This window comes from Aphanomyces invadans, assembly GCF_000520115.1.
Source record: "Aphanomyces invadans strain NJM9701 unplaced genomic scaffold supercont1.13, whole genome shotgun sequence".
Classification (NCBI taxonomy): Eukaryota; Oomycota; class Saprolegniomycetes; order Saprolegniales; family Verrucalvaceae; genus Aphanomyces; species Aphanomyces invadans.
The window spans coordinates 1,108,728-1,133,182 of NW_008580158.1; the positions used below are offsets into that span (position 1 = coordinate 1,108,728).

At 55.3% G+C, this 24,455-nt stretch overlaps 10 protein-coding genes across 17 annotated transcripts; 4 read left to right on the forward strand and 6 right to left on the reverse strand.

Moving 5' to 3' along the window:
- The first annotated feature begins 223 nt into the window (after positions 1-223).
- H310_07277 (hypothetical protein) lies at positions 224-3,627 on the forward strand. 6 transcript variants are annotated; one of them, XM_008872640.1, is made up of 7 exons: positions 224-694; positions 740-870; positions 923-1,181; positions 1,234-1,600; positions 1,648-2,093; positions 2,142-2,775; positions 2,825-3,627. In XM_008872640.1, the coding sequence occupies exons 3-7, from the start codon at positions 1,108-1,110 to the stop codon at positions 3,308-3,310; spliced, it is 2,007 nt and encodes a 668-aa protein (XP_008870862.1). In that variant the 5' UTR covers positions 224-694; positions 740-870; positions 923-1,107; the 3' UTR covers positions 3,311-3,627. The 6 variants fall into 6 exon arrangements, with proteins under 6 accessions (XP_008870862.1, XP_008870858.1, XP_008870861.1 ...); XM_008872636.1 differs by having other exon boundaries at positions 753-870; XM_008872639.1 differs by having other exon boundaries at positions 1,648-2,775.
- On the reverse strand, positions 2,040-4,924 carry H310_07278 (Atypical/RIO/RIO1 protein kinase). The gene is made up of 5 exons (XM_008872641.1): positions 4,042-4,924; positions 2,809-3,983; positions 2,381-2,758; positions 2,195-2,307; positions 2,040-2,153 (listed from the first exon to the last, which is right to left on the reverse strand). The coding sequence occupies exons 1-2, from the start codon at positions 4,792-4,794 to the stop codon at positions 3,321-3,323; spliced, it is 1,416 nt and encodes a 471-aa protein (XP_008870863.1). The 5' UTR covers positions 4,795-4,924; the 3' UTR covers positions 2,040-2,153; positions 2,195-2,307; positions 2,381-2,758; positions 2,809-3,320.
- Positions 4,925-5,209: 285 nt separating this feature from the next.
- On the reverse strand, positions 5,210-5,596 carry H310_07279 (hypothetical protein; the record flags this gene model as incomplete). The annotated part of the gene is made up of 2 exons (XM_008872642.1): positions 5,210-5,455; positions 5,531-5,596. The coding sequence occupies 2 exons, from the start codon at positions 5,594-5,596 to the stop codon at positions 5,210-5,212; spliced, it is 312 nt and encodes a 103-aa protein (XP_008870864.1).
- Positions 5,597-6,223: 627 nt separating this feature from the next.
- Positions 6,224-10,758, reverse strand: H310_07280. 2 transcript variants are annotated; one of them, XM_008872644.1, is made up of 12 exons: positions 10,625-10,758; positions 10,132-10,572; positions 9,649-10,080; positions 9,341-9,591; positions 9,177-9,285; positions 8,989-9,125; positions 8,594-8,943; positions 8,469-8,549; positions 8,313-8,412; positions 8,194-8,262; positions 7,826-8,140; positions 6,224-7,780 (listed from the first exon to the last, which is right to left on the reverse strand). In XM_008872644.1, exons 1-11 carry the CDS (start codon positions 10,746-10,748, stop codon positions 8,072-8,074), a joined length of 2,163 nt encoding a protein of 720 aa, XP_008870866.1. In that variant the 5' UTR covers positions 10,749-10,758; the 3' UTR covers positions 6,224-7,780; positions 7,826-8,071. The 2 variants fall into 2 exon arrangements, with proteins under 2 accessions (XP_008870866.1, XP_008870865.1); XM_008872643.1 differs by having other exon boundaries at positions 8,313-8,549.
- H310_07281 (hypothetical protein) lies at positions 6,231-7,716 on the forward strand. Its single transcript, XM_008872645.1, has one exon. It carries the CDS (start codon positions 6,256-6,258, stop codon positions 7,669-7,671), a length of 1,416 nt encoding a protein of 471 aa, XP_008870867.1. The 5' UTR covers positions 6,231-6,255; the 3' UTR covers positions 7,672-7,716.
- A 177-nt stretch (positions 10,759-10,935) lies between the features above and the next one.
- Positions 10,936-14,466, forward strand: H310_07282 (CMGC protein kinase). The gene is made up of 11 exons (XM_008872646.1): positions 10,936-11,378; positions 11,435-11,539; positions 11,594-11,676; positions 11,779-11,941; positions 11,989-12,111; positions 12,165-12,216; positions 12,396-12,658; positions 12,719-12,979; positions 13,031-13,405; positions 13,455-13,917; positions 13,960-14,466. The coding sequence occupies exons 1-11, from the start codon at positions 10,971-10,973 to the stop codon at positions 14,286-14,288; spliced, it is 2,625 nt and encodes an 874-aa protein (XP_008870868.1). The 5' UTR covers positions 10,936-10,970; the 3' UTR covers positions 14,289-14,466.
- Positions 13,643-16,362, reverse strand: H310_07283 (propionyl-CoA carboxylase beta chain, mitochondrial). The gene is made up of 5 exons (XM_008872647.1): positions 16,285-16,362; positions 15,405-16,215; positions 14,844-15,354; positions 14,674-14,791; positions 13,643-14,614 (listed from the first exon to the last, which is right to left on the reverse strand). The coding sequence occupies exons 1-5, from the start codon at positions 16,336-16,338 to the stop codon at positions 14,477-14,479; spliced, it is 1,632 nt and encodes a 543-aa protein (XP_008870869.1). The 5' UTR covers positions 16,339-16,362; the 3' UTR covers positions 13,643-14,476.
- Positions 16,363-16,774: 412 nt separating this feature from the next.
- Positions 16,775-18,529, forward strand: H310_07284 (hypothetical protein). The gene is made up of 2 exons (XM_008872648.1): positions 16,775-17,085; positions 17,143-18,529. The coding sequence occupies exons 1-2, from the start codon at positions 16,830-16,832 to the stop codon at positions 17,796-17,798; spliced, it is 912 nt and encodes a 303-aa protein (XP_008870870.1). The 5' UTR covers positions 16,775-16,829; the 3' UTR covers positions 17,799-18,529.
- Positions 17,105-20,047, reverse strand: H310_07285. 2 transcript variants are annotated; one of them, XM_008872649.1, is made up of 4 exons: positions 19,397-20,047; positions 19,115-19,328; positions 18,549-19,056; positions 17,105-18,490 (listed from the first exon to the last, which is right to left on the reverse strand). In XM_008872649.1, the coding sequence occupies exons 1-4, from the start codon at positions 20,023-20,025 to the stop codon at positions 17,862-17,864; spliced, it is 1,980 nt and encodes a 659-aa protein (XP_008870871.1). In that variant the 5' UTR covers positions 20,026-20,047; the 3' UTR covers positions 17,105-17,861. The 2 variants fall into 2 exon arrangements, with proteins under 2 accessions (XP_008870871.1, XP_008870872.1); XM_008872650.1 differs by having other exon boundaries at positions 17,105-19,056.
- On the reverse strand, positions 20,033-22,020 carry H310_07286 (hypothetical protein). The gene is made up of 4 exons (XM_008872651.1): positions 21,393-22,020; positions 21,095-21,344; positions 20,713-21,034; positions 20,033-20,659 (listed from the first exon to the last, which is right to left on the reverse strand). Exons 1-4 carry the CDS (start codon positions 21,973-21,975, stop codon positions 20,186-20,188), a joined length of 1,629 nt encoding a protein of 542 aa, XP_008870873.1. The 5' UTR covers positions 21,976-22,020; the 3' UTR covers positions 20,033-20,185.
- Between the last annotated feature and the right edge of the window lie 2,435 nt (positions 22,021-24,455).

Genomic DNA, 24,455 nt, shown 5'->3' on the forward strand with positions numbered 1-24,455 from the left:
TGTTCTCTTGTGACTAGATTGGTATTGACGTCCTGTCAAATGACAAGAAATGATACATTGTGGAATCTAATGTATCTGTTCTTGCATTTCGTTGCAGCTGGAACAACTATACCTTGCTAAAATAATGGTCTCCATGTATTGAATTGTCGGAGACTTTACGGTTGATAATATTACAGAGGTATTCTGTTTTCCACCCAACTGCCTCGTCACTTTTATTCACACATGACAAATCAACTAAAGTAAGATGAAGTGGTGGATTTCTCTAGCGGTCGGTGGTGTGTGCGGTGCACACGTGCCGCTGCAGCGATGGCGCCTTTACAACGTGATGGACCCGGCGCTTGGTGATCACCGAGTGGACATCATGACGACAATTCCAGGCACGTCGCACACGCACTTGCGAGATGCTCATGTGATTCCCGATCCATTGTTGGGGTACAACGAGGAGCGGTTGCAGTGGGTGGCTCAAGCCACGTGGGTGTACGAGACATCGTTCATGATGACTTCCCGTGTTCCAACGACGTTGGTACTGGACGAAGTTGATGGTGCAGCAACGATCTTAGTCAACGGCCAATTCGTCGCGTCGACGACCAGCTCGTTCCTGTCGTATTCATTCAACGTGTCGGCAGCGGTGCACCAAGGCAACAACACTGTTCAAGTTCACTTCGAGCCATTGCTGAACTATACTCGTCGTCAGGTACGTCCGGCCCTCTCAGTGATGCCACGAAACATGAGCCACCAGGATCTTCGAATAGTCTGCGCTATACCCACACATCGTTCCAGCTACCATCAACCCGAACACGTGGGCAGAGCCGACGCAACGGGTCTTTCTTCGCAAAGCTGGATCGGATTTCGGATGGGATTGGGGTCCAGGTGTGACGTCCGCATAACTTTGACCCACAGACCGACTCGTATGTATCTGTAGCATTTCTCACTAGCGGCTTGCGCGGACATGTCTTCGTTCACTTCGACGACACTGGTCGCGACACCGCGGCGAGCTGCCGAATCAAAGAGTACGAGGTTCACCAGCACTTTCCGAACGCGACTGGCTTCGCTGTTCACTTAAGAGTTCGCCTTTACTTGGAGGGACTTGGGTGTGACGACAGGCTCATGGCCGAGCTATCGCTCGACAGGGAGCTCGTGGCCGCAGCTGAGGTTCGCCACCACGACTTTGTCGACTTGAGGTAGGCACACTTACCTCAATGGACCTGATTGACCTGCTTGGCTCATTCACAGCCACACGATGTTGCGACCTACGCTGTGGTGGCCCCATGGGTATGGCCATCCCCACCTGTACAATCTGAACGTGTCGCTTGTCGCTGCGTCGCTCTCTCCGGGAAAAATCCCTTCCGTCGTGCACTGTCAACTGGGACGTGTGGGCATTCGCCACGTAAAACTGCGCCAAGATCCAATTCCTTCTCATCCCAATCATCCCAATTCACCTTCTCATGGGACAACATTCTTCCTCGAAATCAATCGACAGCCCATCGTTGCCAAAGGAGCCAACTACGTCCCCATCGACGCATTTTACCTGCCCCCGCACTCTGCCAATGCAAAACGGCGGCATCTCCTGGAGAGCGTTCAAGCGGCGCACATGAACATGGTAACTCCATCGACGTCCCCACGACATTCGAAAACATGCATCGATAGATTCGGGTGTGGGGCGGCGGGCGCTATGAAGTCGACGTCTTTTACTCGCTCTGCGACGAACTAGGGCTTCTCGTGTGGCAAGAATTCATGTTTGCATGCGCCAACTACCCTCGAACGCCGTCGTTTTTATCGCTGGCCGCGATGGAGGTGCAAGCGCAGGTGCGCCGGCTGCAGAAGTTTACAAGCATAGCTCTGTGGGGTGGGAACAACGAGAACGAAGCTATGTTTGACCAGTTTGCGGCTGGGTTGTTCATGCCAAAAGACATGCCATTCAATCGTGACGTTGCGGTCGTCGACTACACCAAGCTATTTGTCGACACGCTCCAGCCACTCGTTGCGTCACTCGACCCCAGCCGTCCTTTTGTCGACACGTCGCCTTCGAACGGCATCTTCAACACTTCCGTCTACACCAAGCGATGGGGCAATACGTCCGACGTCGCCCACGGGTATGACAGCCTTGCATCCTTCGAGGACTCCACTTCGAGGCGCCGTAGGGACGTGCACTACTACAATGTCGTTGATGACTGCATGCAGTGGCAGCACTTGCCCAAGGCCAACTTCGTGTCTGAGTTTGGTTTTCAAAGTTTTCCATCCGCGTCGGCGCTCCTGGACGTGACGGACGCGTCGGACTGGGCATCCACGGCGGCGATGGAGCGCTTCCTGGCGTATCGTCAGCGATCACCCAACGGCACCGCTCGCATTTTGCATCAAGTGAACATGCATTTCCACCAACCTGTCAAGGACGTGGATGACTCCGTGCAGGAGCATATGACCAAGTGGCTCCATGTGACGCAGCTGCAACAAGCCGCATGCTACGCCGCAGCTATCTCAACATGGCGCCGGTGGCATGTGATGGGCATTCTGTACTGGCAGCTCAACGACGTGTGGGTGGGTCCGAGCTGGTCCAGCATTGAAGCCAACGGTAGATGGAAACCGCTTCATGCGATAGCCATGCGCGCCTTTGAACCAGTGCGCACCGTGACGTACACGAACCAATCCATGGTGCACGTCGCCGTCGTAGACGATCGGCGGGATGACGTTCGGCGCCCACTGGTTGTCTCCGGTGTTCTTCGAGCACTTCCACGCGGTAATGTTGTCAAAACTGTGGGAACTTGGCACTCTAATGAGGTACACATCATGCGTTCAAAGGACGTAACTTACGCAAACATGCGAATAGCCGCGAGGTGACGTGTGGCACGAAGACTTGGCCGACCTTTTTCGCAACACGTCTTGCCATCCCACGACCTGTATGCTTGACGTCGCCGTGGATGGCCGTGGGTCCAGCCGCGAATTCACTTTTTTTGCGCCATTCAAAAACTTACTCCTTGAGCCAGGGTCATGCACACTCGATGCAAGGATCGCGTCTCAGAATGCTTCGACCGTAGAGGTTGTCGTTGAAACGTCGACGACTGCAGCGCTCTTTGTCACCATCGCATTATGGCGTGGGCCACGCGAGATCGTGGGCAAGTGGAGCGACAATGCGTTTCATCTCGTGCCTGACGATGGACGAAGGCATGTATATATGCACCCGACGCACTCTCTCCGCGGGGAAGGCGCTGAGGAAGCGTTGCGAGTGACTGCAACGTGCCTCCAAGAGACGTTGGCGCCGACTACCGTCAAAGTGTGGACGACCGCCGCCGATACGACATCTGAATTGAGTTAAACCTATATACCTATTTTTTGCCCTTTTGTTTAGCGAGGGTTTTATGGCGTTTTTTGACGTGTTTTGGGATTTTCGTGGCGCGTTTTTCCCGTTTTTCTTCTTTGACGTTTTTCTTGTTGCTTTTCTTTTCAAGTTTCTCGGCCAACTTGAGCCGTTCGCGCTCTTCCCGTCGCTCCGCACGGAATGCGGCCTTCTGCGTTCGGATCTCGTCGTCGTCTTCCGATTCAGAATCTGTCTCGTCCTCATCGTCGTCGCCGCCGTCCTCGTCATCCTCGTCGTCCTCGTCGTCCTCGTCGTCCTCGTCGTCTTCGTCGTCGTCATCTAGTCCCTCCATGTCTTTCAGCTCCTCGACGTTGAGCAGATCCATCAAGCGCGGCTGCTGTTTCTGAGTCACGTCCAGGCGGGAAATCGCAGACGTGATCGTTTTTTCCATGCGACCTTCCGCGTACGCCAACTGATCGCGCTCCGAGTGCAACACCTGACCCAAACTCGATGGAATGAACGTTTGCATGAACACAGCTTCGTCGACAAGCTCTTCGTTCGTCCGCGTGCCCGATCGCCCCTCGATGCTGAGCTGGATTGAATCCAAGATCCCGTCGACTTCCTCCTCCGACAACACGCGGGGGTCGATCACGAACTCAAAGAGCTCGATCGTCGACATCGGGTCCAAGCCCTGCAAAGGACAACTTGTGAGCGCCGCAGCAGGAAAACTAGAAGAAGAAGAGACGTACCGCCTTGGAGAAGAAATCTGTGACGTTTTTGCAATCCTTTCGCAGGAACTCCATTGCACAAGGATGCTCGTGCTCGACACTCTGGGAGACATCGATAAAGTACAGCGTCGACTTGTAGTAGAGTAAGTTGTACTCGCTCAAGTCACCGTGCACGAGCTTGCACACTTGATACATCACGCGCATCGTCTTGACACAGCTCACGTACGCACTGCGGACTTGTGACTCGGTCATGCGCGCGTCCTTCAGTCTTGGCGCTGCGTACCCATCCTGTCCGATGAACGTCATGAGGAGCACGTGCGAGCGAAGCATGATCGGGTCAGGACAGGGAATTCCTGCATCGCGCAATCGTTTCAGGTTGCGCATCTCCTTTTCAGCCCACAACTTGACCATTTTGCGCGGGTTCGACTTGCAATACCCGTGTCGAAAGCGAAACTCCCCTGAAACATACTTGTCGCGGTCCTTGAAGACAAGGATCGCCGTCTTGTAAACTTTGATCGCACCTTCCCCGCCACTGCCAAGCACAGCGTGGTACACGTTCGCTTCTTTGCCCGTGCTCAAGCACCCGTTAATCTCGGTGACGATGCCTTGATTCAGCATGCGATAGAGCATCATACGGGTCCGCGGATCGAGCACCTGTTCCGACGTCGCGCGATCATCACGGCCCGTGTGCTTGGTCCGACCAATCTCGGATTCACGAATGCTTTGCTCCAACTGGTTCGATGCAACCTTCGAGAGCTTTCCTTCGTAGTCCATCGTGGTGCTGCCGCTGGCGTCGCCCAGGAATGACGCAAGTGTCGCGGGATGCTCACTGCCGATTGGAGATCCAATCAAACGATGAACCAATCAGGTCGCACAAAAAGCACCTCTATAAATAAATATTTCCCTGGATTGATGGCATAGAAAAGAAATGCCGCAGACGGACGGAACGGACACACGTAGATGCGTCGGAAGAACCACTACCTGCTGACGAAGATGCACGCGGTGGCGGTAGGAACATGCATATTCATGGAGCTGCATGGCGCGAACACGAGAAGGTGTACCAGCACCCTTCGACGTCGGAGATTGAAGTCAACCACTCAACTGACCTCGAGAGGATTGTCGTTGCATGGGTCACCCCCGTAAGGCGTCGCCCGAAAGACTAGATGGGGTATTATAAATACGTTGGAGATTAGTTGTCACCGAGGACTTTCTTGGATCGCATTGAAGTTGTGGACGCGGATGGCGATAGCGGCGGCACTTTGGCCTCTGGGGTGATTTCGTCCGTTTGGACGCCGTAAGCCTCGAGCATTTCCATCTGCTTGAGCTCTTTGTCGTTGAATCCCACATCGAGGCCGTCGTCGTCGTCTGAGGATAGACCAAGTTCAAACTCGCGCTCTTCGTCGTCGAGGTCCCTTGTGATCGCTTCGTAATTGGACTGTGTCCGTCGGCAACACACCCTTCGGCAAACACACGCCACACACAAAAGGGCAAGAGCGGCGGCACTCGATACAATGGCGTACGGAACCCAGTTTGGCTCCTTCACTGTCCATCGGCGGATGTCCTCCCATGCCTCCATCGTGCGCCGCACCTTTGCCGTCAAATACAGGTTTGGGCGTCGTTCATTGGCTAGTGAAACCTGCGCTTCCGATTTGTTGAAGGATTGTAAGATTCGTACATTGTACACCACCGTACACTCCATCGGGACCGACACCCCTCGTTTCTATTTGCAGCGAATGTATGGGCCATTGCGTCCCCATACAACGAACGAGACTGTACAAAACCTTTCGTGAAGACGGTGTGTGTCTGTGTGTGAGTGCTTGTCTATGCGTGGTTCACTGATTTTGAGCGTGGTTGACGCATCGACTCACCAGTTCGGATGATTATCACGTGCCACGAATTGGCGCACCCACTTCATATCGAAGCGATCTTTGCCCAGGGGGGATCGCAATCGACTACCAAACGCGCGCAAAAGCGTAAAAGTGTCGTCCTATGGGGAACTCAGCTCTCCCCAGACTACCTCGCTCCAACAATTTACCATGTCAACATGTACATTTTATTTATCAGCAGCCCTTTGCTTGACAACTGCACAAGATCTGGGCGATGGAATGTACGTATATGTCCCGTACGGATGATACGGCCGTACATTTTGTTGAGATCGATTCTAATTGGACAAAATATTGTCGTAGTCAATTTGGGGTTTGTCTTCACATTCGATTTCGTCGTGCGGTGGCCATCATGGCAAGTCAATTCGTCCGCTCGTCCAAGTACCGCCATGTGTATATCGAGCCTGCAAAGATCGAGAAGTGCTACACAAACTTGCGCTTGGCGACTGCTACAGGGGAACAGAACTACATCAAAGCGAACACCAAATTCTTTGCCGTTGCGATCCAAGCGGGGGGTGGCGCGTTTGCAGTTGTCCCGTATGACAAGGTGGGGAAATTCGACTCGGACTTTCCCCTTGTGGGCGGTCACCGTGGCGCGATCATGGACTTTGATTTCAACCCGTTCCATGAACATTTGATTGCGTCGGCGTCCGACGACACGACCATCAAGGTGTGGGGTATTCCCGAAGGCGGGTTGTCTGAAACCATGACCGAACCCCTCGTTGACTTGACCGGCCACGGCCGCAAAGTTACACTGTTGGGATTCCACCCCACCGCCGCAAACGTGCTGGCGTCCACTTCTGCCGATTACACAGTCCGATTGTGGGATATCGAGAAGGGCAGTGAAATTGTGAACATGGAGCACAACACAGAAAACCTGCTGCAAGATTTGGCATGGAACTACACTGGGTCCACCCTCATCACGTCCAGCAAGGACAAGCTCGTGCGCATGTACGATGCGCGGTCTGGTGGGTTGTCCGGGTCTGTCCAAGCGCACGAAGGCAGCAAGAGTGTCAAGCTGTCCTTCCTGGGCGAAAAGAACTTGTTCGTCACGCTCGGGTTCTCCCGTCAGTCCCAGCGCCGCATGAAGGTATGGGATCCCCGAAAGCTCGACAAGGAACTGCACAAGGTCGACATTGATCAAGCTGCCGGTGTCATCATGCCGTTCTACGACTCCGACACCAACTTGCTCTACTTGTGCGGCAAGGGCGACGGTAACATCCGATACTACGAAATGAACGACTCGGAGCCATATGCGTACCCGCTCACCGAGTACCGCTCGACGACAGCTGCTCGCGGGATGGCCTTTGTCCCCAAGCGCGCTTGCGACATCATGTCGTGCGAAACGGCGCGCCTTCTCAAGCTCACGACCAATGCCGTCGAGCCGCTCCATGTCTATGTGCCTCGCAAGTCGGACGCGTTCCAAGACGACATCTTCCCGGACACCTTCGCTGGTGTGCCATCGCACACGGCCGACGAATGGCTCGCCGGTTCGGAGAAGACTCCTGTCCTGTCGTCACTAAACCCTCGCAACTTCGGTGAAATCACGTCGCGTGGCAAGACCGGCACCGCCGCACCCGTGACGGCGCGACCTGCTCGCGTCAACCGAACCGCTGCTGCCCCTGTGGCTCCCCCCGCCGCACCCGTTTCCGCAGCGCCAAGTGACTTGCAGCAACAATTGAACTCTGCCAACGCCCACATCCAAGCGCTTGAAGCCAAGGTCGCGGCGTTGGAAGCCAAGCTGGACGCGGCAGGCATCGCGCATTAAGAGCCCAGAAACAACTAAGTCAGTAGAAGAACGTGAATCATGCAATTATGTTGTCGACCAGTGCTGCGGGCAGGGGCCACGTCACGCCGCCGCGGGATGTGCAACCATTCTACATCGTGTTGGAGAAACATCACACAGTTGAAATGTCCCATACCAGATTCGTCAAACATCCGTGTATGCAGCAGCGACGGGTGGAACGACCCGGGTCGACCTCCACCGCCACGACAGGATGTCATGCACTTGCCACGCCGTCTCGCTCGTGGCCGCCGTGAACCCGACGAACGCTCGGCCGCCGGTCAGGTCGAGTGTGTTGTCCAAATGCATCGGGACGCTCACGACCGTCCGATCGTCAATCGTCACTTGGAGGCACCCGACGCCAGCGGTTCCCCACCATGGTCGACTACTGCCACCTTGGGCCGCAAAGAACTCGGACACATACGCCGACGCTTGGAAATGCGGGGCGAACGGCCTACGGACGCGCGTTGTGCTCCTTGACATTTGATGAAGAGGACGAAGCAGTACATGTCGTCGTCGAGAACGGGGTCGTATCGAATCGTGACTGTGTGCACTCCGTCCGACAGGTCGACGACTCTACCACCAAGAACACGCCTTTCAATTCAACCGGCAAAGGAAGATCGTACTGAGATGTCGACCCAACCGAGTACGCGTGATGCGCCGAGTTGGGTTGCATCCGGCCGCGCGTGTGAATGCTCACGTGGTTCTCGTACACGTCGACAACGTCTGGATTGTACCACGTATCGAACTCGATCGCGACGGCATTCCGGATCCCGCCGTACCCGACGTCGGCTCCGCCTCGTCCTATTGCAGTGCCGTCTTGGTTTTGAATGACAAACGCAAACCCGTCGCCCCCGCGCGCTCTACCACTCGAGTCAATCGCTCGCGGCGTGCTGGAAAACAGTACCGACAGTGCGTCGACACATCGTCCATGAATTTGCAGTGGACGGACGGATTCGACAGGCGGAACTGAAAGGTCGTCGTGAATCCTTCGCGGACGTTTTGGGGCCGCGGATACCATGCTGCCCCGGTCAAAAACGGCGCCGACCCCGTCAATTGCAATGCAGGGCCACATGACCGCATGGCCGGCGAAGATGCTGCCCCCGTGACGTTGGTCACGACTGTCAGCAGCGCTGCAGGTTTGGCACTTCCCGGAGGTTGCTGAGGCGCGCTTGGAGTTCCCCGGCACGTAAACATGCACATTTGGCCGGTCGAGGCGAGGTCGCAGCACGCACTGGTCGCGTTGCAGTGCTCCACCTATGTCAAATGGGATCGATATTCCTGACAATGCGCAACTCGTACGTGAGCACTGCCGACAAGAGTGAGCCCGGCAGCCCCTTGGCCTCCAACGTCCCCTGTCGGCCCAAGTGTGGCTGCCGATGACGTGGCAACACTACGGTTCAAAGTCTTTTCCGCCGAAAACGTCGCAAACTCAAAGTCTGTTGCGTCCAAGGATGACTCAATGATGTCTCGAGGTGAATGCATGATACCGGTGGCCAGCGTCGAGAAGAGCAGAGCAGGGGAAGGCAGGCCGATGATCGCTGTTGGGAGAGGCGCGCGCTGGCCATACATGTCGACATTCTGCCACTCGGGTGTGTTCTGCACACGAATGCGGTAACGAGAAGCATTGGAGGCTTCGAACCGCATCACCTACCTGCGACTCGACGACAGCGGCCACTGTTACGCTGTACGTAGTGCGAGCCTCCAGCGCCACCAGTGTCGTTGTGGTGACGTTCCCGAGCATGATGGTGGTTGTGATGTTGTCGGTGAGGCGGCGCACAGCGACATTGTAGCCCGTGATGGTCAAAGAGATCCACCAGTCGACCAGGGGCGGAGTCCACGTAATGTCGACGGCATGCGCCATCACATTCGACACTGATGGGGCTACGACCAGACGGACGGGCTCTAGAGATGAAGGAGATCATAGCTTGGCATCTCGATCGAACACGATGCCATGCTCACCAGCATACGCTACGAGCGAGCCATCGAACTTCAACCCACGATATCCTTCGTTGATCACAGTGACGACGGCCGATCCTGGGGGCATCTTAGCCGGAAGCACGCAGATGACCACTTCTTCGTCTACTGTGTCAGCGGCCAAGACTGGAGTTGAAGCTAGCACAGACGCGTCGTTCTGGCACGGTGCATTGTTGATTCGGACGAGCGTCGAGTCACCAAAGTTGCGGCCTTGAATTGTGATCGTATCGCCCGCCATGCAGTTGTACGTTGACGCAAAAGGGAGGACCATGGACCGAAAGATCGTGCTATACACTGGGTGTATCCCGTTCGTAAGTGTCGTGACCAGCGAGATGTTTGCCGAAGGCACGGCGGTTGGCGACGGCGGCAGTTGAAAGTACCGATCAATGCAGCCTCGGACCTTGGTCACAGTTGGCGCTAGTAGGAGATGTTAACGACGGACGGAGCATGTGGCTCCGGACCAGGCACCTTTGGCGATCATGATCCAGTTGATGTGGAACGTATTGCCCTGCTTTCGACCCCCAGACAAGCACGGGAAGAACCGAATGCGGGATATGTCGCCGTGGATGTAAGGCGAGAGTGGTGTGTAGTAGACGTGCTGCGACCCATCCGACATGACTGGGAAGCGAACGACGACGGGATTCACGAACGGAGCCTTGAGATTCGTCGTCGGGGACTGGCGCCGCTCGAGGTGAAGCCCCGCTTGCGTGCATGTGCCGTCATATGCCATTCGAACTACAAAGTGATGGCGATCTTCAATGCGGATGTCCAGGAGCGGCGAGTCCACGAACGCTGCGTCGGCCAAAACAGTCCCGTGGATGAATCCACCGCGGGGATCTATTTCTGCATGCATTGTGTCCGTGGACGACCGCGCCCAGCTGTCCAATCCATCGTGGAAATCCCACATCGCTGTGGCAAGGTTGAGCATTAAACGACAATCAAGCTGGGGAAAGTTACTCACCTTCGACGGTGCGGAACGGCACGTCGCCCAAGGTCTGCGCACGCACAAAATCGACGCCAACGAGGCCGAGGAGGCTCAGGATATAGAGCCGCGACATCCGCGCCGCCGTCGGACACAACACCATGGTAGTCCACTTTCGACTTTCGCAACGTTTCGTTGCAGTATCCGAATGTCCGGATAAAATGTATTTGGGATGAGGTGGACCTGGATTGCATGGGTTGGTGCGGCGGCGGCAGCCGCGGCGGTCCGTGCGAAGGACTTCTGCATTCGACCACATGAGAGACAATCATTTATGCACCTTTTGAATATACCGCGCTGGCAGTGCAGGCCCGACGAGCATGGCTGGATGAATGGCCAAGCATCAACTGCAACGAATTCGCTGCAAACGTACGTGCCACCCCGCGCTCACGTTCGTCCAGACTTGGTGTCCAACTGGGCAGTCGCGGCAATGTCAATTGCGCCAGGAGATTTCATTCAAAAGTACCAACTGATTGAACGGACTGCTGTACTGGGAATCTGTGGCCACAACTCGTTCGAGCAGCATCACACGACGTCGCTGGTGGTTGTCGGAAGCGATCGAGCCACACGAACGACTGCAACGTCGTCTTCGTACTCCATGTCGTTGAGCCAGATGCAGCTGGGCATGGACACCCGTCCAGAGCCGCTTCTCGTCGAAGGACCGTCGCTCGAGTATCAATGTTCGACAGAGCACATCGAGTTCATTTATGTGAACGAAAACTATCGCCTTCGCAAGGTACGGCGACGACGTCGAGTGGATACATCGCATGACTTAAGTGCCACATGTCATAGAAATTCGACGGCGGTGCCCATGGTGAAGTGTGGCGCGCGATTCGAACGACCTTCGATGAGGACGACGAAACCAGTGTGGGCTTTGTTCTCAAGCGCATGTTTGTGGTGTGTGCAAAAGCATATTCAACACCGTGAACATGCGATGAAATGCGATGGCAGGAGTTGGGCGAAGCGACGCACTTGAGTGGACAGCGGGAAGCGCATTTTGGCCACCAATTGCGCGGGGAGCCGCATGTAACAAGGTAGTTGAGTTCCCACCCGTCGAGTCGTGTCGATGGGGTTTGTTAGTCACGTTGGGTGCAGCGGGCAGTGCACTCACACTGGTGTGGCGATGTTTGTGGCAGGTTTGTCGAATCGTTCTACCGCGACTCCGTCACCATGGCGACCAACGAGTCGGGGACGCCACTCCAAGAGCTATGGCTTGTGTTTTACGACGAAGGCATTTCGCTGCGCCACTATATCTACACGAAAACCAAGTCTCAAAAGTTCGTCGTCGTCGAGCCGTCGGTACGGTCACGACACGGCACCCCCCACGTGCGACTTACATGCCACAGTTGTTCTGGAAACGGATGCGTACGGAAGCGGAAGGCGCCGGCGTCTACCGAGAAATCCTTCGACAACTCCTGCAAGCTGTCGCTGCTCTCCACGAAAGAGGCATCACGCATCGAGACATCAAGGTAGGACGTGCTGGTTGCCGTCGTGACAGTCACCGCTCATGCGGCGCATGCAGCCATCCAACATCCTCATTAGCCACGACGACAATCTCGTGGTCAAACTTGCAGGTACCTACGTGTTTCCACCGTTGGTGGTATGAAGGCGTGCATGGCATTCGAGCGAGACGCGCGCTGTCCACTCGAATCGTCCGTGCGAGTGACGGTGGGCGGCAACCGACAAGGATGGTGCAGCTGGGTTGTGGGCGGCATCAAACACCACCATCGCATTGACCTTGCGTTCTTGCTAGACTTTGGGTCGGCCGTGGATGCGTTCACCCATGCGCACATGTACGGAGACAAGGGCCCGACTCAAGCGGAGGAAACCCGCGAGTACCAGCCCCCAGAGGTGCTCTTTCATGGCGACGACGTCCCGTACGACTATGCTACGCCGACGTCGTACGATATGTGGTCCGTCGGTGTCGTCGCGCTCGAGCTGCTCTTGGGATCGCCGCACGTTTTTTCCATCTCGTCTCGGGCCCGGGCGAAAGTGGATGCCCATATGCGCGACAAGGTGTCGTTGTGGACTCGCCTATAGTCGTCCTGGCTTGACGACGGCAATTTCTCCATGTAGCCGGAAGCAACTCGATCCAAGAGCTACTTGCTGCATGTGCTTACGGAATTTTGCATCTTCCAGCCGCCGTCGCTGGCCAGGTATCACGAAGACTATGCCCTTGTCCACGACGCGTGCAACTTTGGAACGTTCAACACGACGATTCAATCCCGTGACCCACTCGGCCTGGGTCTCCAAGACCCGTACGGCTTGCATTTGCTGTGGCAATTGCTGCAGTGGGACCCTGCCAAGCGCATGTCGGCGCGCGATGCGCTCGCCCACGTGCGTCCCCACTGGTTGGAAGCCCACATGGATTGCTCGTGTTGTTGGTAGGCGTACTTTCAAGGCCCGTATGTGTGCAATGAAACCGGTCGGCACTTTCCGACAGAGGCCGACTTGGCCCTCCATCAAGCGTTCCTCGAAACCAAACGCACGATGCACCGGTCGTTCGTCCAGCGGCACTACGACCTCCCCGACACATACTTTTGTCCGTGTGGTCGGCAGTTTTCGAGCGTCGACGCGTGTACGCGCCACCTCCACGCACGGCGCCACGCGGCGCCACACCAGTCAACGTGTCGCTATGCCGCGTCCGGCCTTCGCGCGCAACTCTCCCCGCCGCGAGTTATCGTCGATTCGACCGCGTTTGCCCATGGATACGCCATGTTTAATGGCCGCCGTCGGTACATGGAAGACTCGTTCGTCATTGAGGTGCCGGCTGCTTCGTCTCGAGGGTTAATGGCTTCACGAGTGTGGTCAGGCGAACCCAGCGTCCGGGTACGACCTGTACGTGGTGCTGGATGGCCACATGGGGCTGGGGGCCGCTACCTATGTTCGGCAGCACATTGGGGCGACGTTTGCGGCTCATTTCGTCGACATTGTCATGCGGAACATGGAGTCGTCGCAGGAAAACGCGTTGGCGCAGCGACACCTTCTGGAAGACCTCGCGATCCGTCAAACTCTGGCCGATCTTCACGCGTCATTCATGGCACAGGCGGCGGAGGACGACTTTTCTGGGACCACGTGTACCTTGATAGTGCATTTTCGAACGGAACGGCGGCTCGTCGTGGCCAACGTCGGCGACTCTCGCGCTGTGCTGTACACGCCGCCGACACAAATGGATGGCCAGGAGCCAAGCTCGATGCATGTCGATGCCATGCAGCTGACTCAAGACCATTCGCCCAACGACCCAGACGAGCGCCGACGAATCGAGTCGAGTGGAGGTACACATTGTCGCCCACGTCGCCCTCTGATGCAATGGACAGGGTTTGTCTCGTATGTCGGTGTGTGGCGCGTCATGGGGCAGCTGGCGGTATCGCGGACACTCGGCGACCGACACTTGAGCCAGTACGTGAGCTGCGATCCATCCATTTCCCACGTCAACCTGCCGCCGACGGGCTTTTTCGTCGTCGCATCCGACGGCGTGTGGGAAACAATGGACAACGCCGCCGTCGGACGATTTGTATCCGACCGCATCGTCGTGGACGGCGACGACCTGTACGCGATCGCGGCCGATGTCGTCATCGAAGCGTTTGTCCATGGCAGCAGCGACAATTTGTTTGCGATGGTCGTTGCTTTCGACGACACGCCATGACGGTCGAATACATGCGATCTCGTCGATTCCATCAAAGCACGCGACATATCGACATGGAGCCACTCGTCTGTGTGTGTGGAAGCGCCGATCGATGCACGATGACCGACGTGCCACATGAACACGGGTTTGGTAGATATATTGGATTGATGTTGCTGCGGTGCCGCAGCAGACGATGCCGGTCGGGCACGTTAGAGAGGAATGTTGCCGTGCTTTTTCCATGGGTTTTGCAGCGACTTTGTCTGGAGCGCATCCAAGTCTTCGCAAATTCGGAGACGTGTCGTTGTGGGCTCGATAATGTCGTCGACGAAACCACGCTGGGCAGCCACCTGCACATGACGTGTATCAGCCATCCAATTTGTCATCGTCGCCACGGACGTGACCGTACCATGGGATTGGCAAACTTTTCTTCGTAGTCGGCCGTGTTGGCTTCGACATTTTGGCCGCGGAAGATAATTTCGACCGCGCCTTTGGCACCCATGACAGCGATTTCAGCGGATGGCCACCTATAGTCCACGTAGTCGATGAAGAATCCGTCGCGGGGGTTTGCATTCGTACGCATAGTTGACGTCGCCGCGCAAGTGCTTCGAGCTCATGACGTCGTAAGCGCCACCGTACGCCTTGCGCGTGATGACAGTGATCTTGGGCACGGTCGCTTCGGCGTACGCGTACAAGAGCTTGGCACCGTGGCGAATGATCCCGTGGTATTCTTGGTCCGTACCGGGCAAGAAACCTGGTACGTCGACCAGCGTCACGAGCGGGATGTTGAACGAGTCGCAGAATCGGACGAAGCGTGCGGCCTTGACGGACGAGTTGATGTCGAGGCAGCCGGCCAGTTCCATGGGCTGGTTGGCGACAATCCCCACGACGCGGCCTTCGAAGCGAGCGAGACCGACGAGGATGTTCTTGGCATGAGCGGGCATGATTTCAAAGAAGTCTCCGTCATCGACAAGTTGGTGAATCACGTCGTGCATGTTGTACGGAACGTTCGGGTCGGGCGGGACGATGCTTTCAAGCGTCGGGACGGGGCGGAAGCGGTCGTCGTCGGTCTCCTTGATGGGTGGCTTTTCTGTGGAACGAGCGGTGAAATTACGACGCATGGGAAAAACGAAGCTGTACCTTTGTTGTTGAGCGGCAAAAAGTCAAAAAAGCGGCGGAGTTCACGGAGAGCTTCGATGTCGTTGTCGAACGCCTTATGCGCCACGCCGGACGTCTTGGTGTGGGTGACGGCGCCGCCGAGCTGTTCCTGGGTTACTTCTTCGTTCGTGACAGTCTTCACGACATCCGGGCCCGTGACAAACATGTACGACGTGTCGCGGCACATAAAGACAAAGTCTGTCATGGCGGGCGAGTAGACAGCACCGCCAGCGCACGGCCCCATGATCATGGTCAACTGCGGCACGACGCCGGACGCCATGACGTTCAGCTGGAAAATGTCAGCGTACCCGGCAAGGGACGCCACACCTTCTTGAATACGGGCACCTCCGGAGTCGTTCAATCCGATCACGGGCGCACCCATCTTCAACGCCTTGTCCATGACCTTGACGATCTTTTCGGCGTACGTTTCCGACAAACTGCCACCCAAGACGGAGAAATCTTGGGAAAACACGTACGTCAATCGGCCGTTAATGAGACCGTGACCGGTCACGACACCGTCACCAGGGTACTGTTGGTCTTCCATGCCAAAGTCCTTGCATCGATGGGTCTTGAGCATGTCATATTCACGAAACGTGCCTTCATCCAACAACAGTTCGAGGCGCTCACGGGCGCTGAGCTTTCCCTTCTTGTGTTGGGCTTCTTGGCGTTTGATCCCACCTCCCAGCAACGCCTGCGCACGCGTTTCGTCGAGCTTCTTCTTGAATGCCAATTTGCGCGCGGCAGGGGTCACAGGTTCCGTTGTTGACGAAAACGCGGCCATCCACATGGGCATCTATACAACGACCTTCGTAACCACCACAATCGTAATAATGCACAAGTGCAGATGGATCCTGGCGCATACATGTGCCTTTTGCGACGGACGCAGCGCCACACTTCGAAGCAAGGCGGATCGCATGTTGCTGGTGATCGTCAAATCCAAAAATGACAGCTGAAGTCCCTGTGGGGTGCAAAAAGGGTGACCCCGAAGATAAAACGTATGCGTTAAAGTTCTTCAAGTTCGCTTAAGTGCGTACTTCAACCGTCGACTCAAGGACTTCAACCGGCTGCAGTGTCCATGGCCACAGTGACGCTTCTTCGCCTCCATTGCATCAGGGCCCTTAGCAGGGCAAGTGCCATGCAAATCCTCTTCCGTTGAATAGACTGTAAGTATTAGGATAGTTTTTCTCCGTTTTCGTACCAATCTCACCGAGAAACGCTATGTATAATTAGCGAACGCAGTCCTCGATACGACGGTGGTGCGGCCAGGGACCACGGCATACGTACAACTTTTTCGTTTGCCGTACTTACTCAGGTCATTGTTTAAACGCGTTTTATTTCGAAAATTCCCCAAGCTTCCCGTGGGCGTTCTTGTGAAGAGTGCATGGAACCAACGCATTGGCCGGTCTGATGACATCTCCGTGCGACGAATCCGTCGCGGCGGCGGCCGTGGCGGCGATGATTGCACCTCCTGCGCAAACAAGTGCATCTCCTAATGAGCCCGTGGACATTACGTGTATACTCGAGTTCACGTCGCCCAACAAGGATGCGTTCGACGAGTACATCCTGTCGTCGTTCAGTCGGCTTCACATGCCCATGGTCAAGTGCTCGCGGAAATCTCGCGTGGATCTCGTGGATGGGCGTGCTGTCAAGGAGATCTGCACACGTACGTGGTGGAATCTGCCCGCCCCATCCTCGTTATTACGTTGCTCCGTTGATGTAGAAAAGTACCGCTGCGACCTTGGCGGTCGACCGACACCAAAGAGGGACGGGGTCAAGACACGACGCTCCAAAAGCAAACGTTTGGACTGTCCGTTCAGTTTCAACGCGACGAAGGTCAAAGCGACGCGAACGTGGGCGATCACTGTCGAGTCCAAAGCGCGGATCATGGCTCAATGGGACTCTGCGAATCACGGCCATTGCCACGTTCTGGACGACCACCAGTTGCGCGTGCGGCGCTTGGCCGTCGGCGCATCGGATATTTACAATTCTCATCAGTCCGATATGTCATCTCGCAATGGGCAATTGTTATTCGACAGCGTCACATCACGGCTACGGAACCACCCGAACCCAACGTCTTGCCACGCTCCGTGTGCAGAGCAAACGCCCCACGCACCACATGCCCGAGTTATGCCGGTCGATGCCCTGAAACCCGTACCGCCAGATGCGCAAGACTCGACTTCCCTCGGCAGTTTGATGGCGCAATCGTCGTCCATTCTCACAGCGCTCATGCAGGCAGAGTCCCTCGAAGCGTCGGCAAAGAGCGAGGCCGTCCTCCGGTCGGTTCACGATCACGCCAATACACTGCGCCTGGCCCTCGAGCAGCTCACGGCCAAAATCAAAGCACATCACACGGGCAAGCAAGCCTCAGCAATATAATGGACAACGCCATAACTCTGGTCCTCCGTGGGCAGCAGATCATGCGTCGCATGGATACGAATGTTATGCCTTGAGCTGATCTGCAAAGTCCAACATCGGATCGTCGGGTGGGAGCTGCGAGAACGCAGCCAGGAGGACTGTGCGATGTTGTCGACATTGCGCCAACACGCGCTTGTCGGCTGAAGCCAAGTCTCGGAATAGCTGCAATGCACTGCTGCGTAATGGCGGGCCACACGAAGCCAGCGCCGGCACGAAGGCGCTGACCAGTTGGCAATCGGCAGCCTTGGAGGCTGGCAGGTTGCTGTTGGCAAAGAGGGAGATGAGAACTGGGATAGCTTCCGCGACCAATGGCGGCGTTTTCGCGTATCGAAGTAAGACGGCGCAGAAGCAAGGCACAACGATGCGGTGGTGAGCCTCATCGTTGAAACACTTGGGATGCAGAGCGATGCAGGCGGCGACGACTTCGACGACCGAGCGCATAATGTCCTGGTGGCCAAGCATTCCGTCGCGCAGCACTTGGACCAACGCCACGAACCCGGCTTTCGTGACAACGTGCACGAGCTGTTTAGACGTCAGCAGCTGCTTGAGATGGCGCAGCAAGGTCGGGATGATGGCGACGTTGGACATAGAGGCGGTGGTCATTTGGCAGAGCAATTGAAGCCAGGATGAAGTGAACGCGGCTGGCATCGAAGCTACCTCACACACAAAATGGAGTGACGAGGGGCAAATGTGTCCCAACGAATGCAATACCTCCTAGCGCAGCGATCAGTGTGTCACTCAGTACCAACAGCGCAGGGAAGTGCGTGTCCTGCGCTGCATGTAGAGCTGCGGCCGCAGCTTGTTGCAACGCCGACTCTGTCACGAGCACAGTCGCCAAGTCGACGTCGGCTTTGGCTAATGCGATCCAGTGCCCGATCAATTGATCCAACTCATACTCGGTACGTGTTGGGAGCGCGCGACAACTATGGGCAATGCTGGCCTTGTGCACTTTCTTTTCCAACATCGACGTGACCGCAGGGGTGACCCCCGTGGCAGCGAGTATCGCTGGGCTGTGGCGACCCAACCACGCCATGTATTGATTGCATCGGCGCACGTGCTGCAGAAGCGTCGAATCGTATTGGCCACCGTTCGCCACGATGCCATGTTTGGCCGTTTCCAGAGCTTCCAGCATGCACGCTCGAGCTTCTCCTACGACGCAATCGGGATGCGCGCTCTTGATGCGTTCGTCCAAGCTGTCGGTGGCGTCGCTGAGAGCATTCTTCGGCAAGAGATAGCATGACGACCACATGTGATGATTGGGAATGCTCATTACGTACATGAGACCACGCCACGTCGGCCGCCGCCACGGACAGCACGAGTTGACACTGATCAAAGAGCGGCGACTGTCGATACAAAGCGTATGCGGTTGCGGCGTCGGCCATGCGCTCAACTGCTGCATCCAAGTCATCGCCCCTCCGAACTAACGCGATGGACTCTTGATAGCATCGATCGGCGTGTGCTTTGTGCGTCAACACTGGCATGCATTCGTGTCTACCTCGCACCAGAGGTTGAGCTGTGGTGTCGAGCACGTTGTGGGCGATGCGTGACTGAAGGCGTACCGCTGATCCCCGGCCTTCTTGTACGCCGCGCCAGCTTCCCGGAGATGCATGGCCACACTGCTTTCGTCCAAGACCGTACGTGAAGACGTCAAGGATGGCTGTGTATGGTGGAGCAACTGCTCGGCAATCACGTGCAAGTGCTGGTTTCCAATACTCCTGAACTGCTGTCGTGAGCTGCCCATCGTTCGCTCCAGCGCTTCCAACTCGAGCTCGAGCTGTTGCAAGATGTGCACGTGCTGCTTTCGCAGAGTCAGCGATGCGTAGTGCCGCTGCTCGACGTGGGCAAGGGTTGCGGCGACGGCCGCAGCCGCGTCAACTGCGTCATCCTGAGATCGAAGAGTTGCCTGGGCGAGTTGCACCAAGTGCGCGAACTCGGCATCTTGACGTTGGTCGTTTTGCATGGAGAGGCGATAGGGGGACTTCGAAGCAGCAGGGAGGATGTCTGGAGGAGCGGGCGGGTCCACGGCCATGGCAAGCGGCTCGAGCACGACGGCCTTCCCTTGTTTAACTTTTGGGGACGGGAGCCGGCGGAGACGCGACACCCCTGCCTCTGGTCTTGGTCGTTGTCTGGAGGATGGTCTATGGCGGTGGCCATGGTCGACTTGGGTCGTGCCACTTGTGCCCTGCATCCTTCATCTCCAGATTATCGTGGCTTTGTCCACAACTGTTTCTATTTATAGGGGTGCTTAACACGATGAGCGCTCTTGCCTGACGTCCTCACGGCCTGCATCTTTCTCCTACCCATCGCATCGTCCATGCGGGTGCGCGTGCCGAGCACGTTGAGCCCGCTTACTTTTCAAAACTTCCGTCAAACCCGACGAACCCGGCCATGAGGAACACGTGGTAAAACGGCTTCTTCTCGATTTTGGAGCACCAGTTCCACGCACTTGTGAGGCGTCCATCGATGCACGAGCCGGCGTCGAAAAAGTTGTCGGCGCCGCTTCCGTCGAACGCGTGCTTGAAAAAGTCGGCCAGAATCGACTGCCGGACAAACTCGGCGCCACCAAGACCCTGAATGTACGCGTCGTGCTGCATGCGGCTCACAAACTCGCACGTCTGGACGATGGGGCTCAAGATCCGCGACACTTGGGTGTACTTATCGATAAACATGAGCGCGTTTGGGACGTTGTGGTCGCCCAAGTGAATGGCAGACGACCCGACCCAGCCCATGGGGGACGTCTTCTGAGTATGCGCGAGGATGGCATGGATGAGCTGGGACGTGTGCGGGGCGCGCTGCATGCGGTTGAGTCCTTGGCCGGTGTCCTATGGATCTCAATGGAGTTATCCAATTTGAAACGAAGGTCAATTCTTCTTACCCGGAGGCGGTAGCCGCCACCATGAATTAAGTCTTCTTCAACTGCAAACCAGAGCGGAAACATCTCGAGCGTGATGTTTTTCCATAGCGCGAGCGACTGCATCGCGTACGCATATTGCGTTTTGTGCGAATGGCTCAACCGGGCGCCGTTCTTGCCGGCGCGGATCTCGAGGCTGAATGGTGCAGATGCTTGAAAGTACTGCTCCAAGTACGCTTGCATGCGCGAGATGGGAGTGCAATTGAGCGCGAGGTAGCTATTGTTGTCATCGATCGAGCTGAGCACGCGGCGAATGTCGTCGGCAGTCAGTTTGTCGGTCGCATGGCTACAACAGACACCGTCGTTTCTCGTTGGCAACAGGTGGCAACGATTCCGTCAAGCTTACCGAGACACAATAGCTTCGATCGCGGCAGTCTTGGTCGCACGCTGGCTGGCACCGCACGAATCGGCCAGCGACCTCGTCGCCACGGGGACGTCGGCGTCCTGGAGCAGGTCGAGGCCGTCTCTATCCTCCAAGAACGAGTGGACAGTGTGTGTTGGCTCGATGCAGCTAAACTCAAAGTGATCTTCAATCTCCTGCATGCTCGCGTCTTGCAGGAGGTAGATCATCTTGCCATAGTTGTTGCGCATGCGTTCTACCACCAACGTTGAGATCCAAGTGTCGAGGAACCCACTCCAAGTACCTGGGTTCATGATTTTGTATCGGCGGCCAATCTCGAACACGGACTTGAAAAAATCAGCGTTGCCATGGTACTTCTGTCCGGCAATACGTTTCTTCCCGTTGCGAAAGTCGCTCGCTACCAGCATTCCTGACATGATGTTGAACAAGTCCGTGAGCTCGGTCAAGATGCGCTTGACGGGAGATCGATACGACAGAATGTCAACTTTGTCCGTGTACTCGGACACGTTGAGTCCAGCGTCGAGGAGGTTGAAAAGCACTCGTTCGCTGTCGCTTAGTCGCATCGGCATGACCTTGGCTCGGCGGAGGATCAACTGCGTCTCCCGGGCGAGGGTAGCTTCGTCCATCGACAAGTCTTCCATGGTTTCATCCACTTGAATCGGCGCTACGTCGACGATCGGCAGTTCGATGGGTGGACTCAGCGCCGCCGCAGCAGGAGATGTTTCAAGCATCGTTTTCGTGTGTCGCATTCGACTCCCCGACCGGTGCTGTGCTTGGAAGCACAGATCGCAGTACAAGTCAGCGCATTCTACGCACGAAAGACTGGCCTCGGTGTCCTCGCACTCGATGCACATGGAAGACGCCATCGCCCAGTCGCCGCCAGCCGTGCCCTTGCCGTTTTTCAACTTGGGGCGTTGTTCATTTAAGCACCTTTATCCGGAATCGTGCAACATAATTCCCACATCGCGCTACCCGCACCAAACCAGCCCTGCAGGTCATCATACAACGGGAAGCTCAGGGTAAAGCACGATATACGTGTCCATGACGATTCCTTCACTGCAGATGATGGATTTCGGGCGATTCCCTCATGATGGTGTCCATAGCTCATCGCTCTTACAGAGACCGACAGTTTGCGATCCTGCCTTCCAGATATTTTAGTAATACTAACCATGACATGTTGAACAGAATCCGCGGTTTTCTGTCCAATCAATTGCAATTTTGCTTGATTAACAGTCAATTGCATTCAGTGTGCAGATAAATACAATGTTTGATTGGCTTAAAAACATTCCTCTTACCATGTGCTACTCCGAGAATCAGGCACGATCACGCACGAGAGCCCTATTCGTTTTGATATGCGTGTACTGTGTGGCTGTCACGACGCTGGAGTTGGAGAAAGGCCGCACTATTCGAAGTTGTAGCGCATGGACAATGCGGTCGGCCTAGCACACTATACGCTGGACACTTGCGGCGCCAGGATGCCTCGGGTCAGTGAGTACGAACTGCCCAGCCCATGCTTCTAACTGATTTCGGCAAATGACACAACTTGCCAACGACATGCGCATGTGGAAAACCTTCAATTTTTTTCTCGTCTACTTCTCGTCTACTTAGTATTGAATTCACCGAAACGCTCTGGCCGAATAGTGGTGTTGATGTCTTTGTCCTTTCAGTCGAAATTTGGACCTGCGTGGGCATACTACACTCCGCACCACTTGAATAGCGCATCATCATATTCGAGCATATTTTTTTCCAATCAAGTATCAGAGCTTCAAAAACAAACAAGACTGTCAGGATTATTGGCCGAAACTCTTGATTGCAAACTTTGCCTCGCAAAACGCGAGTTCTCGCGCCAAAATCAGAAAATTCGATTTCACGACCGCGTCATTAAATTTGCGCAAGCTCAGTCACTTTTGAATTTCTCACGTATTAGAGGCAAAGCAGGCGTGTAAGCACTTGTCCATGATTCATAACTATCCTCTCATACATATTCAGCATCAAAAAGATTGGGTTTATGGGAAAGAACTCTAAACTGACCACCGAAGAGGTCGCGTCGGTGGTGGCTTTCCGCAGGTGCGGAAAGTCGACCTCTGAGATCGCCGAGCTCATGGGCCGCCACGGGAAGACGATAACAAGCGTCCTGATTGACCCTGACTCGTACGGCAAGCGCTACAAGGGCCGAACAGCGAGCAAAATGACCAAGCGAATGGAGCGGCAAATCCGCAACGAGGCTTCAAAGACGGGTCTCTCTGCCATACGATCTGCTGGGCGTTGAGTTTGGACGTATCTGTGCGCACGGTTAAAGTACTTTCCGAAATTAATTGCGGATGAAGTATTCGAAGCGTCTCCTGAGTTGACAAAACGGCACATGCAAGCACGTCTGGAATACGCCAAGAAGCATGTCGTCAAGAAAACTGAATGTTCGCATATTGTGTGGAATGACGAGAAGCGTTTCAATTTGGACGGACCCGACGGCTTTCAGTATTTTTGGCATGATCTGCGCAAGGAGCTCGAGTCATTTATGACGCGTCAGAATGGCGGAAAGGGTGTCATGATTTGGGGTGGATTTTCTACCAATGGTCTTACGGAATTGGCCATTTTGGACGGCAACCAAACGTCGGACAAGTATGTTGACACTTTGTCTAATTACTTGTTATCATATCGTCACATGAACCACAATTACCCTATGAAATTTATGGAGGATGGTGCATCAATTCAATGAGGAGTTTGTGTGAAAGAATTTCTGGCGGAGCAAGGTGTCGATTTTTTCGATCATCCTGCGCTCTCGCCAGATTTAAACCCTATTGAAAACCTTTGGGGATACCTGGCTCGTCGTGTTTACTTTGTCGGCAGGCAATATTATCCGTGGATGACCTCAAAACTGCCGTTTTGCGTGAATGGAGCCAAGTCCCCCATGAGCTGCTACTTTCACTTGTTTCATCAATGCCAAACCGTTGCTTCGAAGTCGGGTGCAAGAACGGACTCAAGACTCATTATTAGTGCAGTCAGTGGCTCAGATTTGATAATATATCCAACGAATATGATGGTTGCGCTAATTCAATGTCGTAGTGCGATTTGCATGCTATTCAGTTTGAACATGTTTGGAGCTTCACACCGCATACTGACCACTTGCACCTCAGTCATATAAGGTCATGATTACTCAATGAAGAATTTTATAACTTTGTCGATCATTCAAAACAGTAAATCTTGGGATTACAAGTGCAGTTTATGAGTAGTGACTAACAGTGGTGGGCGGCATCGAGGGGACTTTAACAAAAACTATTAACTTTTGGAAAAAGTTCACAACGTGCATCCATTATCAATTTTTCCTTAACCTGAAACTTTATAGGAG